Genomic DNA, 14,065 nt, shown 5'->3' with positions numbered 1-14,065 from the left:
CGGCAACCAGGTGAGGAGTACAAAGACAAGTGTGTCTTGCCTACAGTCAAGCATGGTGGTGGGAGTGTCATGGTCTGGGGGTGCATGAGTGCTGCCGGCACTGGGGAGCTACAGTTCATTGAGGGAACCGTGAATGCCAACATGTACTGTGACATACTGAAGCAGAGCATGATCCCCTCCCTTCGGAGACTGGGCCACAGGGCAGTATTCCAACATAACGACCCCAAACACACCTCCAAGACGACCACTGCTTTTCTAAAGAAGCTGAGGGTACCTAAACCCTATTGAGCATCTGTGGGGCATCCTCAAACGGAAGGTGGAGGAGCGCAAGGTCTCTAACATCCACCAGCTTCGTAATGTCGTCATGGAGGAGTGGAAGAGGACTCCAGTGGCAACCTGTGAAGCTCTGGTGAACTCCATGCCCAAGAGGGTTAAGGCAGTGCTGGAAAATAATGGTGGTCACGCAAAATATTGACCCTTTGGGCCCAATTTGGACATTTTCACTTAGGGGTGTACTCACTTTTGTGGCCAGCGGTTTAGACATTAATGTCTGTGTGTTGAGTTATTTTGAGGGGACAGCAAATTTACACTGTTATACAAGCTGTACACTCACTACTTTACATTGTAGCAAAGTGTCATTTCTTCAGTGTTGTCACATGAAAAGATATAATAAAATATTTACAAAAATGTGAGGGGTGTACTCACTTCTGTGAGATACTGTAAATTACACTTCAACATATATTCACATAGAAACTATCTATTTGAAATAATAATTCACAATATTACTGTTTTTGCTGTATGTTTGATCAAATAAAAAGTATATATTCATATATAGTACTATACTATTGCACATACACAAGTCAAATTGAGCAGTGTTGACACATTAGTCTTTATTTGTTTGGTAAATGAATGTAATGCACTTGTCAATAACAACACAAAAAGGTTGGCGGATACTTGATCACACATTTCTCCACAATTGTCAATAATTACAGGTCATGAACATGATGCTTAATCCATATACAAGCCAAAAGATATAAAGCCACCCAACACAAGTCCTCAGCTTTTAAAATATAAATCAAACCCCAAACTGGACAACAGAGGGAGACATTTTGCAAAAAAGAAAAAAGGAGGGAAAAAAGGGGAAGAAGAAGAAGCTTGTTTCGTCATACATCTTTATACATCAGGATGTTCTCATGTGTCATTACAGTATTTAGTCAGTTTTGTTAAAGGGTGAATTTGACTCAGAATGCACAAGATTAAACATAAGATTGATTTCTCTGTAATATGTTTGTTCACTGGTATATGGGGATTCTTTTAAATTATCATTTCCAGACACATTTAAACACAAATGCTTACATAAAACTTTATGTTATTAATTATAATATGACTTATTTGCACCTCACAAATAACATAATATTACAGGTTGGTAATGTGCATTATTTTGCATTTTGGATGAAGTTTTAAAAGGTAAGACATCACATTATGGTTTCATTTGTTAACATTGGTTAATTAACGATGAACAATAGTTCTACAGCCTTTAGTAATCTTAGTTAATGTCAACTTAACATTAGTTTATGCACCGTGAAACTAACACAAACAAACAATATATCATTCTATTTCTATTAACTAACCAATATTAATAAACATACTGCTCATTGTTAGTTTATGTTTATACATTAACTAATGTTAATAAACAAGACTGTTAAATATTTAAAAAAATGTTCTCTACTTAAAGAAAGCCTGCTGTGCCTCTGTAAAATTTAATTAAAACACAATCGTGCTTTCTCCACAAATGACCTGACAACAATAGTGTTTGAAGAATCATTTAATTAGACCTGAGGATTATTCCGCTTGGGTGGATTGTAATAAATTGGATATATAAAATAAATAACTGGGCAAAAATTGAGCTGTGGCAGATTAGCAACCAGGGGAATGACAGACACAGCCTGACGTTGAGCTGTGTCCTTAAAATGATCCCGGACACACACATACACGCCAAGAGAAAAGCAGCATACAAAACACAACCTTCATTTTAAGCAACTATTCAAGAATATGAGAGGTGAGTCATTCTTCAAGGCTTGATTACACAGCTGTATGGTATGACGAAGAATGACGGACATCTTTGAAATGTGTTATTAATATAAAGGGAATGCTATTGTACCCACACCACCAGACTGAGAACTACAGACAACTTGACATAAGATAAAACACTAAAGCACTACGCACTAACACACTTCCTACGCTGCCTGACAGTCAAAGGCACATTGAACTGAACTCAAAGTACTGGACGAATACTGCGATAACCTCTTTGCTGTCATCAATACTTCCTCAGGTTTCAAAATGTTTGTTTATGATCCTAGAAAATACTGTGTACTCTTCCAAACATGCACTCATTCACCTTGCGTCATGCACTTGCAGATCGGATTCAGAAGTCGGACAGACTAAGTTCAGTCTGAACTGTTTTAGCCCTTCGCAAATGTTAAAATGTTCTAAACCCCTCAAATGGGCAAGAGCTGAATACGTTCTGTCGATGCCAGCTCAATATATACACATTATACAGCTCTTTGAGCGACAGAGGTTTAAAATTAGTCTTTTATTTACAAGTGTATAATAGTAGATGAATTGATTGTACATTCAGGTGGAGGGTTTATTGTTAAAGCTGAATGAATGAATGAACGAAATGCACACGGTTTCCGCTTCTCTCATTCTGTTCTTTTTGAGTGATTACTTAAGGCACTTGCAGCTTCGTTTTATAATTAATTGTTTTTCATGTCCTCCGAGTGATACAAATGTAAAGCAGCTGTTATGATGTGATTCATCGTCACTATTGAACAGTCCGTGTTGATGCTTCCACATTAGTGTGACGGGGTGCATTCATCACAATGATGGATAAAGGCTGAACATCTTATGTTTTATAATGAGGTATATTCAACATTAGCAAGAAGAATTGCACAACTGTGCACTTGTTTGAATACTTTAATGAATAATGTACTGTTGAATGAACTCCGTCATCATTGCCTGTCTCACTGCCCCCTTGACCCTCATTGGTTTGCCTGACCAAAAGGTTGTTTGTATAACAGCTGGAATGAGAAGGATTGATTTGCATCTCATTTGCCAGCTGATTAATGTTAGTTTAGTACAACCAATGGCCATTTGGTTACTTCATACTAATCAATTAATTAGAAACAGCTCTAAATAAACTTTCTCCAGGTCAGATAATTACAAAAGCTCTAGCTTTTTCAAAACCTAGTGAGCGTCTAAAGCCATAACTCACAATTTGGCAACAATATTCTAAGCATAAAAACACAACACATAAAGGCTCTGTTTACACCTGGTATTAAGGACGATCGGATCACAAGTGGACGAGGGAGGCACATACCAGTTTACACCTGGTGTTTTAATCCGTCACTTTTGTCCACTTTCAACCACTTCTGTCCTGATTTCTTTGAGGGGAGGGTCCATCACTGTGTCCTTACCAGACGTGACGCCGCGACACGCGATAAAAAGGTATCTTTTACATGCTAATCAGAGTTTTTGTCCTAGCAAGCCGCAACGGCGACACGCGATGACTCTATTTTCGAAACGGTTTCTATTTTTCTTCGACGTCGCGGCTGGAACAACGCGACAAAGTATGGGAATGATAATCTTGGGTAATGTTTATGTGCTTTATTTAATGTTAAAAGCGTCTAATGTGACTTTGAATATAATTTAGCGTGTCTTTTATAGCCATACTGAAAGCAACAATGGATAATTTACCGCAGATCTTCGAAATAAATAAAAGGAAACAAGAACGTTCAAACTGTCAACTCATTGTGAACAGACAAGTGTATTATATGACAAAGATTCAGTTTCAGTAACTCAGTATGTATTTTTAATTATGTTAAAATGGTGTAATATTCATAAATTTAATTATGTACTTCATTGCAAGTGCCGGGAGCTTGCCGAGTGAGCCCGCCCACGCGTTCTTCTGATTGGCTGTGATTTTTGATTGACTTTATCGCGTCTCATAGTGGCGTCGAGTCTGGTGTGGACAGACAAATTGTTGCTGGAATCTTATCGCATCGTGTTTTGTTAGGAGACGATTTATGGGCTGGTAAATGTATGTTTTTTTTTTTTTTTCTCTCCTCATCTAATCAAAGTCCCTTTCAAGGAATGTCTGTTCACTCGGCCGCCATATATGCAACGGCTCCGGGCAGCTATTTCAATTCCTATCTATTTGAATGAGGGGTTCCTGAAATCTCCAAAACTGCTTGGCAAACTCACAATTAAATAACATATTTCAGCAACAAAATCTGACATTAACTATCCCACATTTTGTTTCTTATGCTTAAATAGTGTTAAAAAAGCTTATTTTTCTTATTTTTGCATGTGCAGTCCTAAGCGTGAGTCTCAGGTTTTTTATGGGAACCGGAGTTTCTAAGAGCAGCTGCAGTGATGCAATGACTTGATCAATCAGCGACTGGCTCTTTTACTTAGAAGGCGGAACTTATTCCGCCATATTGAGCGTTGAAGTTTCTCCCATTCATAACTATCAGAGTAAATCGTCTTTCTCTATCTATCTAATGGACAAAATAAGCTCGCGCTATTTACATATGAAGGCGCACGAAGGTCTGTGTGTGTGTTAGAAATCAGGAATGGTGAGAAAACATTGTGCTTGGTACGTTTTTCATCTTTAAACCAAACTTGGGTCTTCAGCCGACAAAGTTTAAATACACTCTGTCTAGCGCGCTTCTCATAGTTCAGTAGGCGAAGAGTAGGCGGTCTGTTGCGCTGTTCGATCGCATTCGACCACATGAGTCGTACACTACGGAGGCAACCCGGCTGAATGTGTTTCCGACTACCTCTGGAAGTGGTCGAAAGTAGACAAGCTCAAAACGTTTTACACTCCATTTACACCTGTATTTAGCGTCGTCCACCATCTGATTGACCAATACGTATCTTAATACCAAGTGTAAACAGGGCCAAAAGTATGCATAACTAGTTGATTTTAATTAAGACTTAACTATGTTGGATGCTTTTTTTGTGCCTTTTTCATGATGGATACATATGATGCTCTATAAATGCTGCCAAAAGGAGGTATCTTAAAAGGCAACATAATGTTGCTGCCTACACCTTTTGGAGCAGCATATACGATGCCTGAAATTGTTGATTAGGTAGGCAGCTTACTAAGTTTTGTAACAGTGCTCATCCTTCTCCTCCCCCTCTCCACTGAACATTATGTACATTTCCACTACCAAAATAAAACTCTACTGGGAACCAGAGGCGAAATGTGATGAGGGAAGATTTTGTAAATGTAAACAAGATGGCAACCATCAGGTTTTGGTAAGATATTACCATAAGCATAATTCACTAAATAAACAACAAATAAATAGGCCACAGAAATGTACAACTTTTGTTAGATTTTGGAGACCTTTTTATATTCAGTCTGGATAACAACATCACTCACTCATCTTGCATTCATCATAACAAAAAGCCTTGAATAATAAGAAGCCTCTAACAAGCTTGTCCTATTTGGCCTTGTCTTTCCACAAAAGGTGTGAGAGAGTGAAATGATGTTTATCTAATGAGGGCCATGATCTTGAATTGGCGGTAGACTTGTCTCTTAACTTTAAAGACAATTTTGGCACTGAAGTGAACATACACACATAACAAACACAATAACTTCATAATTCAGAGAGCAACACCAAACAAAGCAACTAGAGTTATTTACAGTAAATGACATTCATCGCTTAAATACATGAGATCAATCAGATCAAGCTCTCCAAAAGGATCTCACCCAAATGGACCACTTTAAGACATGCGGATGTCCTAAAAATGGCCAGATAAACTTTGATACTTAATGTTGATCTTAAATACTAAATCTTTCCTAGCACACCTAGATGTAGTTTCTGACAGGCAGTCTTAAAATTAAGATTTCATGTAACAGCTGTTTCAGATGCTGGTCTGAAGGTTTCCATTGAGCAGTGCGGCGTTTTGCGTTTCTGTCATGACGTCGTTGACCATTCGAGTCCTGTCCTGACGGCTGTCGCTGCGGTCGATCTCATCCAAGCCACCGACTCTTTTCAGACACAAGACGTTTTGGAAACTCTTCTTGAAGTTGTCCGACAAGAAGGCGTAGAGGATGGGGTTGGCGCAGCTGTTGGCATAACCCAGCACCACCACGAAGTCAAACGTGCTCTTCAGCACAGGTGTGGTGGGCACGGTTCCGGTCACAGAGGTCACGTTGAATACGTAAAAAGGTAACCAGCACAGCACGAACACCACCACCACGATAGACACCATGCGGGTGACTTTCCGCTCTGAGCGCTTTCTTTTGGTGGAGCCCACCCGCATGCCAGAGGATTTCACCTTTATGACGATGAGCAGGTAGCACATGGAGATGACAATCAGCGGCAAGAAAAAGCCCAAGAAAAAGGTGTAGAAGATGAAAGCGGTGTAGTAGGTGTTCTGGGGCTCTGGCCACAACATGGTACACGTCCGAGCCTCGTTCCTTTTGGCGTTCACGCCGCTGTAGATCATAATTGGTAGGTTGACCAGCAGAGAGACACTCCACATGGCCAGACTGATGGTTTTGGCCATGCGTGGCTTTCGCCATTTGGTGGATTTGATCGGATGCACCACGGCCAGGTAGCGATCAAAGCTCATGACCGTTAGAAAGAAGATACTGGTGAACTGGTTCATGGAGTCCACGGTTAGTACAACACGGCAGATCGCGGATCCAAAGGGCCAGTGGAGCAGCAAGAGCTGAATGGCAATGAAGGGCAGACTCAGCATGCACAGGACATCCGCCACTGCCAGGTTCAAAATGTAGATGTTGGTGACAGGTCTTCATCTTGGCGTAGCGCAGGATGACATAAATGACCAGCGTGTTCCCACAGAGTCCCACCGCACAGACTACAAAGTACACAAATGTGATGACTACTGAACTTGTTTGGTCGAAGCCATGGTTAGTGGTATTGTGAGGGTAAATCTCCAGACCAAAGTCAGACTCGTTCCCTGGGAAGAAACTATTGTTCACCAAGCGGTCAGGGAGGGACAGGTTAGAATTGGGCATAAACGTCCATGTGTCCATTTTGGCAGTGTTTATTCACCGGGAAAAGGCTTATGAAGATAGAGTCCACAGCTTAATATGAAACCTATGGGCATTTATGAAAAAAAGGAAATATGAGTTAACAACCAATTTGCAAATTTCACATCTACATATGCCTTTTTTTTTTGGTCTTGAATGAAACTAATCTAATCCAAACAAATTCTGGGATGTCGCATGTGGGCGTAGTTGTTTACACACAACTAAAGACTTCTGGGAGTATTAATGGCGAACTGTAGCCCTGATTTCCACGTTACACTCTTAAAAATAGTTTCCAAAAGGGGGTTTTCACAGAGATGCCAGAGAAGAAGCATTTTGGTTCCCCAAAGAACCTTTCAGTGAACAGTTCTTAAAGGGATAGTTCACCCAAAAATGAAAATTATCCCATGATTTACTCTCATGCTCAAGCCATCCTAGGTGTATATCTTCTTTCAGACGAACACAATCAGAGATATATTTAAAAATATCCTTAGTCATCCAAGGTTTATAATGGTTGAAAAATGAAAAAAACGCATCTATCCATAATAAAAGTAATCCATATGGCTCCAGAGGGTTAATAAAGGCCTTCTGAAGCAAAGCGATGGGTTTTTGTAAGATTTAAATTTTTAAATCTTTAAAGTTTTAAATATGGATATTTTTCTTACAGAAACACATCAATTCACTTCAGAAGGCCTTTATTAACCCCCCTGGAGCTGTATGGATTACTTTGATTATGGATGGATGCATTTTTTTTTTTTTTTTTTTTTAATTTGGGTTCCCATTCACAACCATTATAAACCTTGGATGACTAAGGATATTTTTAAATATACCTCCGATTGTGTTCATCTGAAAGAAGATAGTCATATACACCTAGGATGGCTTGAGGGTGAGTAAATTATTGGAAAATTCTAATTTTTGGTTGAACTATCCCTTTAAAAGTAACTTTTTTTTTTTTTTTTTTTTATAACACTTTCCACTATAAAGAATCTTTAAAGAATCTGAATGTTAAAGGTTCTTCATTGAACCAGATGCCAATAAGTTCAACAGTTGGGTTCCGGAAGTAAAAACTCCATAGGGAAATTACACCAATCAGTGAGTCGAAAAAAGCAACACAGCAATTTAGCTCTTTAGCTCCGCCCACTCCCATGAAGCACTGCAAATGTAATCGAGTTGATCTCTCTAAGCTCTCAAAATACTTAAATATTTGGATATATATATATATATATATATGCATATTGTGCAATAAACTTAAAATATATTGTTATATATATATATATATATATATATATATATCAACATTTGTACAAGAAGTTTTACATTTCTCCATTGTTTTTAATTCGATTATGCTGTTTGCAATGCTTCATGGGATTGTAGTTCTTTCCCTCACTAAAGCCGTTAAGTTTCTATTTTTGTCCGATTTTCAAAAACAGATTTAAATCAAAGTTTGTAATGTTATGATTCATCTTTTAGTTGATTGTCTTGGTTCATGACTTATATCTCTTTAATGAAGACTTTTTAAAAATCCCTATGGGAAAAATGCATGGAAAAAATACTTCTGGAACCAGTGCTGCTGAAAAAGGGGGCAGGAACTGTTGAACTCATAAAGACCCTTTATTTTTTTAGAGTGTAGTACGTGATTTCAGATTCAATGTTAATATGACAGTTCAGGAGATACAAATGCACACCACAAAATTTTTGAAATCGAAATTTTCAGTTAACTTGAAATCATAAGTATTGTATATTATATTTTCACTTGACCACTTCATGCATTTGAGACTAATACAAGACGTGATGCAACCAAGTGTAAATGTGCATGGTTGTTTACTCCCTAAATGGGATTACGTCAGCATATTGAAGTTTGGGAATCCCATAACTTACATGTGAGTGAGCAACACATGGATGGAGCAACCATGAATCTCAAACAATCACTGCAATATGGGGTGTAAAAAGCGTTCAACAGAAAATTTAATCATCACAGAAGTGAATTCTGATATATTCCCATATCGCAAGAGAATAGTAGACTGGATTCATATCCGTTCTGCTTAAATAAAAGCATTATTCAAGTAAAAAATTTGACATTTACGTGGCCAGGTGAAAATGGAATGCAGGTCACTCAAAATGCATAAATATAAACAAGCCTTTTAAAAAATCTGATTATGGATCCATTTTACTTGCAATTTTAAGGTCACATGCTGCTTACAGGTCTGATCAGCAACTTTGGATAAACAAGGACTTTACCTTGTCTGTCTGGTTTCTACAGATCATTGACTTTTGCCCTAGCAAATATTGGTTTAATTGATCTTTACTGAGCAAACAGTATGAATATTTGACCCAAAAGAGATAATCTAACAAATGATGCAAACTTAATTATGCTGCACAGCTCATCCGAGGCTCGTTTGAATGAATTATTGTAAAAGTGAAGTACTGCAGTGTTGTTCTCCCGTTTACAGATCAAAATCGTGTCGGTCTACATCCCACACAATATCACAGCATCTTCAACAGAGAAAGAGCACTACAGAAACCCAACTGAGCTCAAATCATACACTAGAGTTTCCTAAACCCTCAATGATGGATCAGTCTGCTTAAATAGGCATATTAAATAGACAATTAAATATATACTCTAAATAGAGTTTCAGCCAGTACACGACGTCTAAATAAATTATGTAAAATATAGGCGATATATAATGGATTATTAGCTATAGCAAGTAGGAAACAAAATCATTTTGACATTAGCTAAAACATTCGACTGATCCAACTATTTTACCTGAACACGTTTTTTACCTAACAATTTGTAGCCTACTTGTATAAATACTTTTTTTTTTCTTTCTTTTTTTTCAAATAAAAATGTTAAATCTTATATATAAAATGCTGACAAATGCCATGTGAATTAGTATACTGTAAAAAGACACATTTATCTGATGTAGCCTTTTTCATTTTTCACTTTAAAGATTTACCTGTAGTTATGGGACATCTTTGGAGATCCATTCCTGGAATATGACAGCTTCACATGTTTCAGTTGGCCACCATAATATTATCGAAAACTGTTCGAGCAAGTGCGAAATCCAACTAAGAATAAACGACACTCGGACTTGACACCTCCTGATAAGCCCGCGCGTGTCCGTTTGTGCGTCAGGACACCGGCAGTTCTCCTCAGATAACAAATGACCGTTATTTCTGTAGAAAATATACTAAAACATACGTTTATAAGCGAATGACGCACTTAAACTTTACAAACTTAAAATTTAAGTCATGAAAACGAAATTTCGGGAGCAGCAGTCGAATTCCTTTGGTATTTTCAGTCAGAGCGGAACGATGTCAGTCAGATCCTCACGCGCGTGTGCTGCTGGAGCGCGAGACCGAGTGAGTGCAGCTTCCCGCTCTGCGTGCAGATGGAGCTACTGGTCCGCCGAGCGCGCGCTTCCCGCCCTACTTGATATATATCCTGCGCAGTGGAGGAGATACATTAATCTAAACGACGTGAAAGGCTATATTCAGTTGTTTTTGCTGTGTGGTCTTGATAAGGATACGGGAATATGGCAGGGGTCAAAATAATTTTTTATATGAATCCCCCAAAAAAGATGTTCAAAATTAGATGCATGTGGGAATAAATTCAGAGACTTTAAATGAGTCATATCATGAGAAATCAAATTTTCCCTAAATTTGTTTGAGATAAAATAATTTGATGTGCTATGAAAACTTGCACCATTTATTGAAACCAAGCTGTAAAAATGACACTATAAAAACTCGGTACCTGCAAAAAGCTTAGCATTCCTAATCATCTTAATGGCAGTTCCTCGATTGGAATAGGACCCTGTGGAAGTGTGCAACCTGGAATCTGCCATCTTTGTCATGTGATAATCATCCATAAAAGGCGTCAGAAGGGGTAATACATAGATAACTAAATCTTGTGTTGCTATCCAATCAAATTATGTGCATGCACACGAATCTAATTCACACTTTTAAAGGCACAATATGTAAGATTTTTGGATCCAAAAACCACTAGAACAATGTTATATATTTTGTTGACTAGTGAACTTACATTATCCGAAATGTTTCTAACAATGTTTAAATCCAGAGAGATCAGCAATTTTAACCAGGACACGGACTGTGTCTGTGCATCGCCTATCAATGACATCATACCCGCGTTACCCTCGGTTTCCGGTTTTATTTTGTAGAAACCATGGAAACACCAAAGACGCTTTAATGTGTTTTATTAGACAGGTGAGCAACTGTTTGGATACATTCATCGACAGAAAACTAATCATGTTATATAGCTCAACACTGTAAATCTTATTGTTTAAATCTTGTTTTCTTGATTTACAGCGAGTACCATGTTTTACCATGACTAATACCGATCTAGTGTAACGGAGGCCAGCTAGTAGTCGCTGTGCAAGTACACCTCACTCCTCTGATAGCCTCCTTGTTAGAGTGTCCGACTCCCACATCGGAGACCCAGGTTTGAGGCCTGCACAGAGCGGGGCGAGTATGACCTGGGTGAGGGGTAACATTGGTGCCATGACCCGGATGAAAGTGAGGTTTAGGGGGGTGACTGTAACGGAGGCCAACTAGTAGTTGCTGTGCAAGTAAACCTCACTCCTCTGATCTCAAGAGATGTTCTAGCGACAGACGCTAGAGATTGCAGCCTTTAGCCTCCTTGTTAGATCGTCTGACTCCCACGCCGGAGAGGCCCGCGCAGTTCGAGGCCCAAGTTCGAGGCCCGCGCAGAGCGGGGCGAGTAGGACCTGGGTAGAGGGGTTACACTAGCTTACTGCAGCTTGAAACAAGTGTCTCATAGTAGCTGCCGAGCAACGCAGAGTATAACAACTTTCAACATAAAAATGTATCTAATATGATAAACAGCACTGCTTTACCCCACATATGCTTGACCGGTGACTGCGGCATGATAAAAGTCCCGCTGCTCTCGAGCTGTGTGGCGCCTTTGTCTCTCATTAGCAATCACTCCAGCGACCTTGTTTCTGCTCACACATCACTCGCCCTGCTCGGCTTCATACTAGTAACATTAATAATCTCATCCATGAACATGATTTCTGCCCAAGTCCCATCCTGATTCTTTCCCACCGGCTGTAGACGTGAAGACAACGTCATCATACATACATAGTGTGCCTTTAAATCTGTTTCAAATAACTGCTGAAACTAATTCAAGTAATCTAATCTGGTAAAACATACATCAACACATGACCAGTTCACATTCTCATGTGAGGAGTGTGTTTCTTAAAGGGATAGTTCACCCTAAAATGAAAATTCTGTCATCATTTACTCACCCTCAGTTTGTTCCAAACCTGTATACATTTCTTTGTTCTGTTGAACACAAAGGAAGATATTTTGAAGAATGTTTGTAACCAAACAGTTGTGGGACACCATTGACTTCCATAGTATTTTTCTACTATGGAAGTCAATGGTGTCCCACAACTGTTTGTAACCTTATAAGTGGATCTCAGGCAAAAAATTAATGCATATGACCCCAAACTCTTCTATATGAAAACTGCAGGCAGTGTATAAACAGATTCAATTGCTTGACAAATAATATTAAACAGAAATTCAGGCTGAATCCTGAGCATCTTCTGATTTAACAGAACTGAAATCCTCAATCCTAAAAGAAAAGAAATGAACACAGCAGTGAGCCTTCACCTCTGACAGCACTTAGCAAGAGCAGGAACCGAATATATGGGGTTAAAGGTCAATGGCTGATAAGTCACGAAAAGCCTTGATGAAAGGTAAACTGTGGCAATGAAAATAAACAGACGCAACTTGACAAAACGGACTAAATAAATCAAAATGATAAATGAAACATGTAGGCTATGGAAAAAGAAAGAACATCCATTATATTTGATAAGTGGTTGACATGGAGAGCCATTTATTTCCTAAACTTGTTATGAAGCTCTAAACAAACGGATAGTTGCAGTGTTCTCAGAAATACTGTTTTAAATACAATTCAGATTTCAAGAAAAGACAACAATGAGAGGAAAACCATTCTCCTCAAGCTGACAAAAGTAATAAGAATTGGGAAAAATCCTTGGATGGTGTATGGTTAAAAGAGAGAGGGTTATGCATTAATAATGAGAAAGCAAAGCATTTTTGTGTTCCTTTAACTTTGGGCACTTTTATGCCCCAGTTGCTGATTTTTATTAAAACAGATTTCAACCTTTTCTTCTTGCTATGTGAAGGTTACATTTACAATGCCGTTATCAATTATTTTTATGTACATATTTGATCTTTTAAGCTTGCCCCAAAGATGTATCAATCTTAAAATGTAAAAATTTACCCCCAAAAATAAATATAATCATAAAACATTTCAATATTTATAATAGCAAATAACATTATTATTCATGACCGTAATGTCTGGCATAAGTGTTCAACGGTGTCAGTGAAGAGCATGCTTGAAACTAATTATGAGATGCAATGTGTGAAAAAATATCACTTTTTGTGCATCATATTTTTATTGTGCATAATTTTTAAGAAATTATGTCGAATTATTTCAAAAGTGTGAACATATTATTTAATTAGATTGTATTTAGGATACATAAAATGCTATAATTTCCAAAGGAGTGTGTCATATTATTCTAACAAATGTTTAAAATGCCATTTCCAATTTGAGATGTGGGGTGAAATATTGGATGATAGAAATGTTCATGACAAACTTCTCCACAAATTGAATGAATTATGTCGAGAATGTGAAACATGTTTTTAAGACAGCTTCATTTCTAAGAGCCCACAAGGCCAAGAGTGCCCATTTGGGAACTCAGCAGGAGAACACCAACAGGTTTCGGTGGAAGAGTGAAATGCATTAGGGCTCGCAGTTCAACACAAGGGGTTTGCTAGGGTTGGACAAAAATTAATGGGATTTAAATGTGTTAAATAGAATACAGTCTGCACAGGAATCTGCATAGAATACAGACAGGTTCTCAATTTTATATAATATTTTATATGAATATTTATTCATTTTAATATTATTATTTAAAGTCTGTATGAACGTAAACG

At 38.2% G+C, this 14,065-nt stretch overlaps 1 protein-coding gene across 1 annotated transcript; it reads right to left on the bottom strand.

Annotated features, from left to right (window-relative positions):
• Nucleotides 1-870: 870 nt before the first annotated feature.
• Nucleotides 871-10,421, bottom strand: sstr2a (somatostatin receptor 2a). The gene is given in 3 exon segments (XM_051914247.1): nt 871-6,822; nt 6,824-7,136; nt 10,021-10,421. Coding segments are annotated over 2 exon segments (1,140 nt in total). The 5' UTR covers nt 7,073-7,136; nt 10,021-10,421; the 3' UTR covers nt 871-5,931.
• Nucleotides 10,422-14,065: the final 3,644 nt, after the last annotated feature.

The sequence above is a fragment of the Ctenopharyngodon idella genome, chromosome 12, assembly GCF_019924925.1.
Source record: "Ctenopharyngodon idella isolate HZGC_01 chromosome 12, HZGC01, whole genome shotgun sequence".
Lineage (NCBI taxonomy): Eukaryota > Metazoa > Chordata > Actinopteri > Cypriniformes > Xenocyprididae > Ctenopharyngodon > Ctenopharyngodon idella.
Note: the sequence above shows the minus strand (reverse complement) of the source record. Positions and strands in the feature narration are given on the sequence as shown.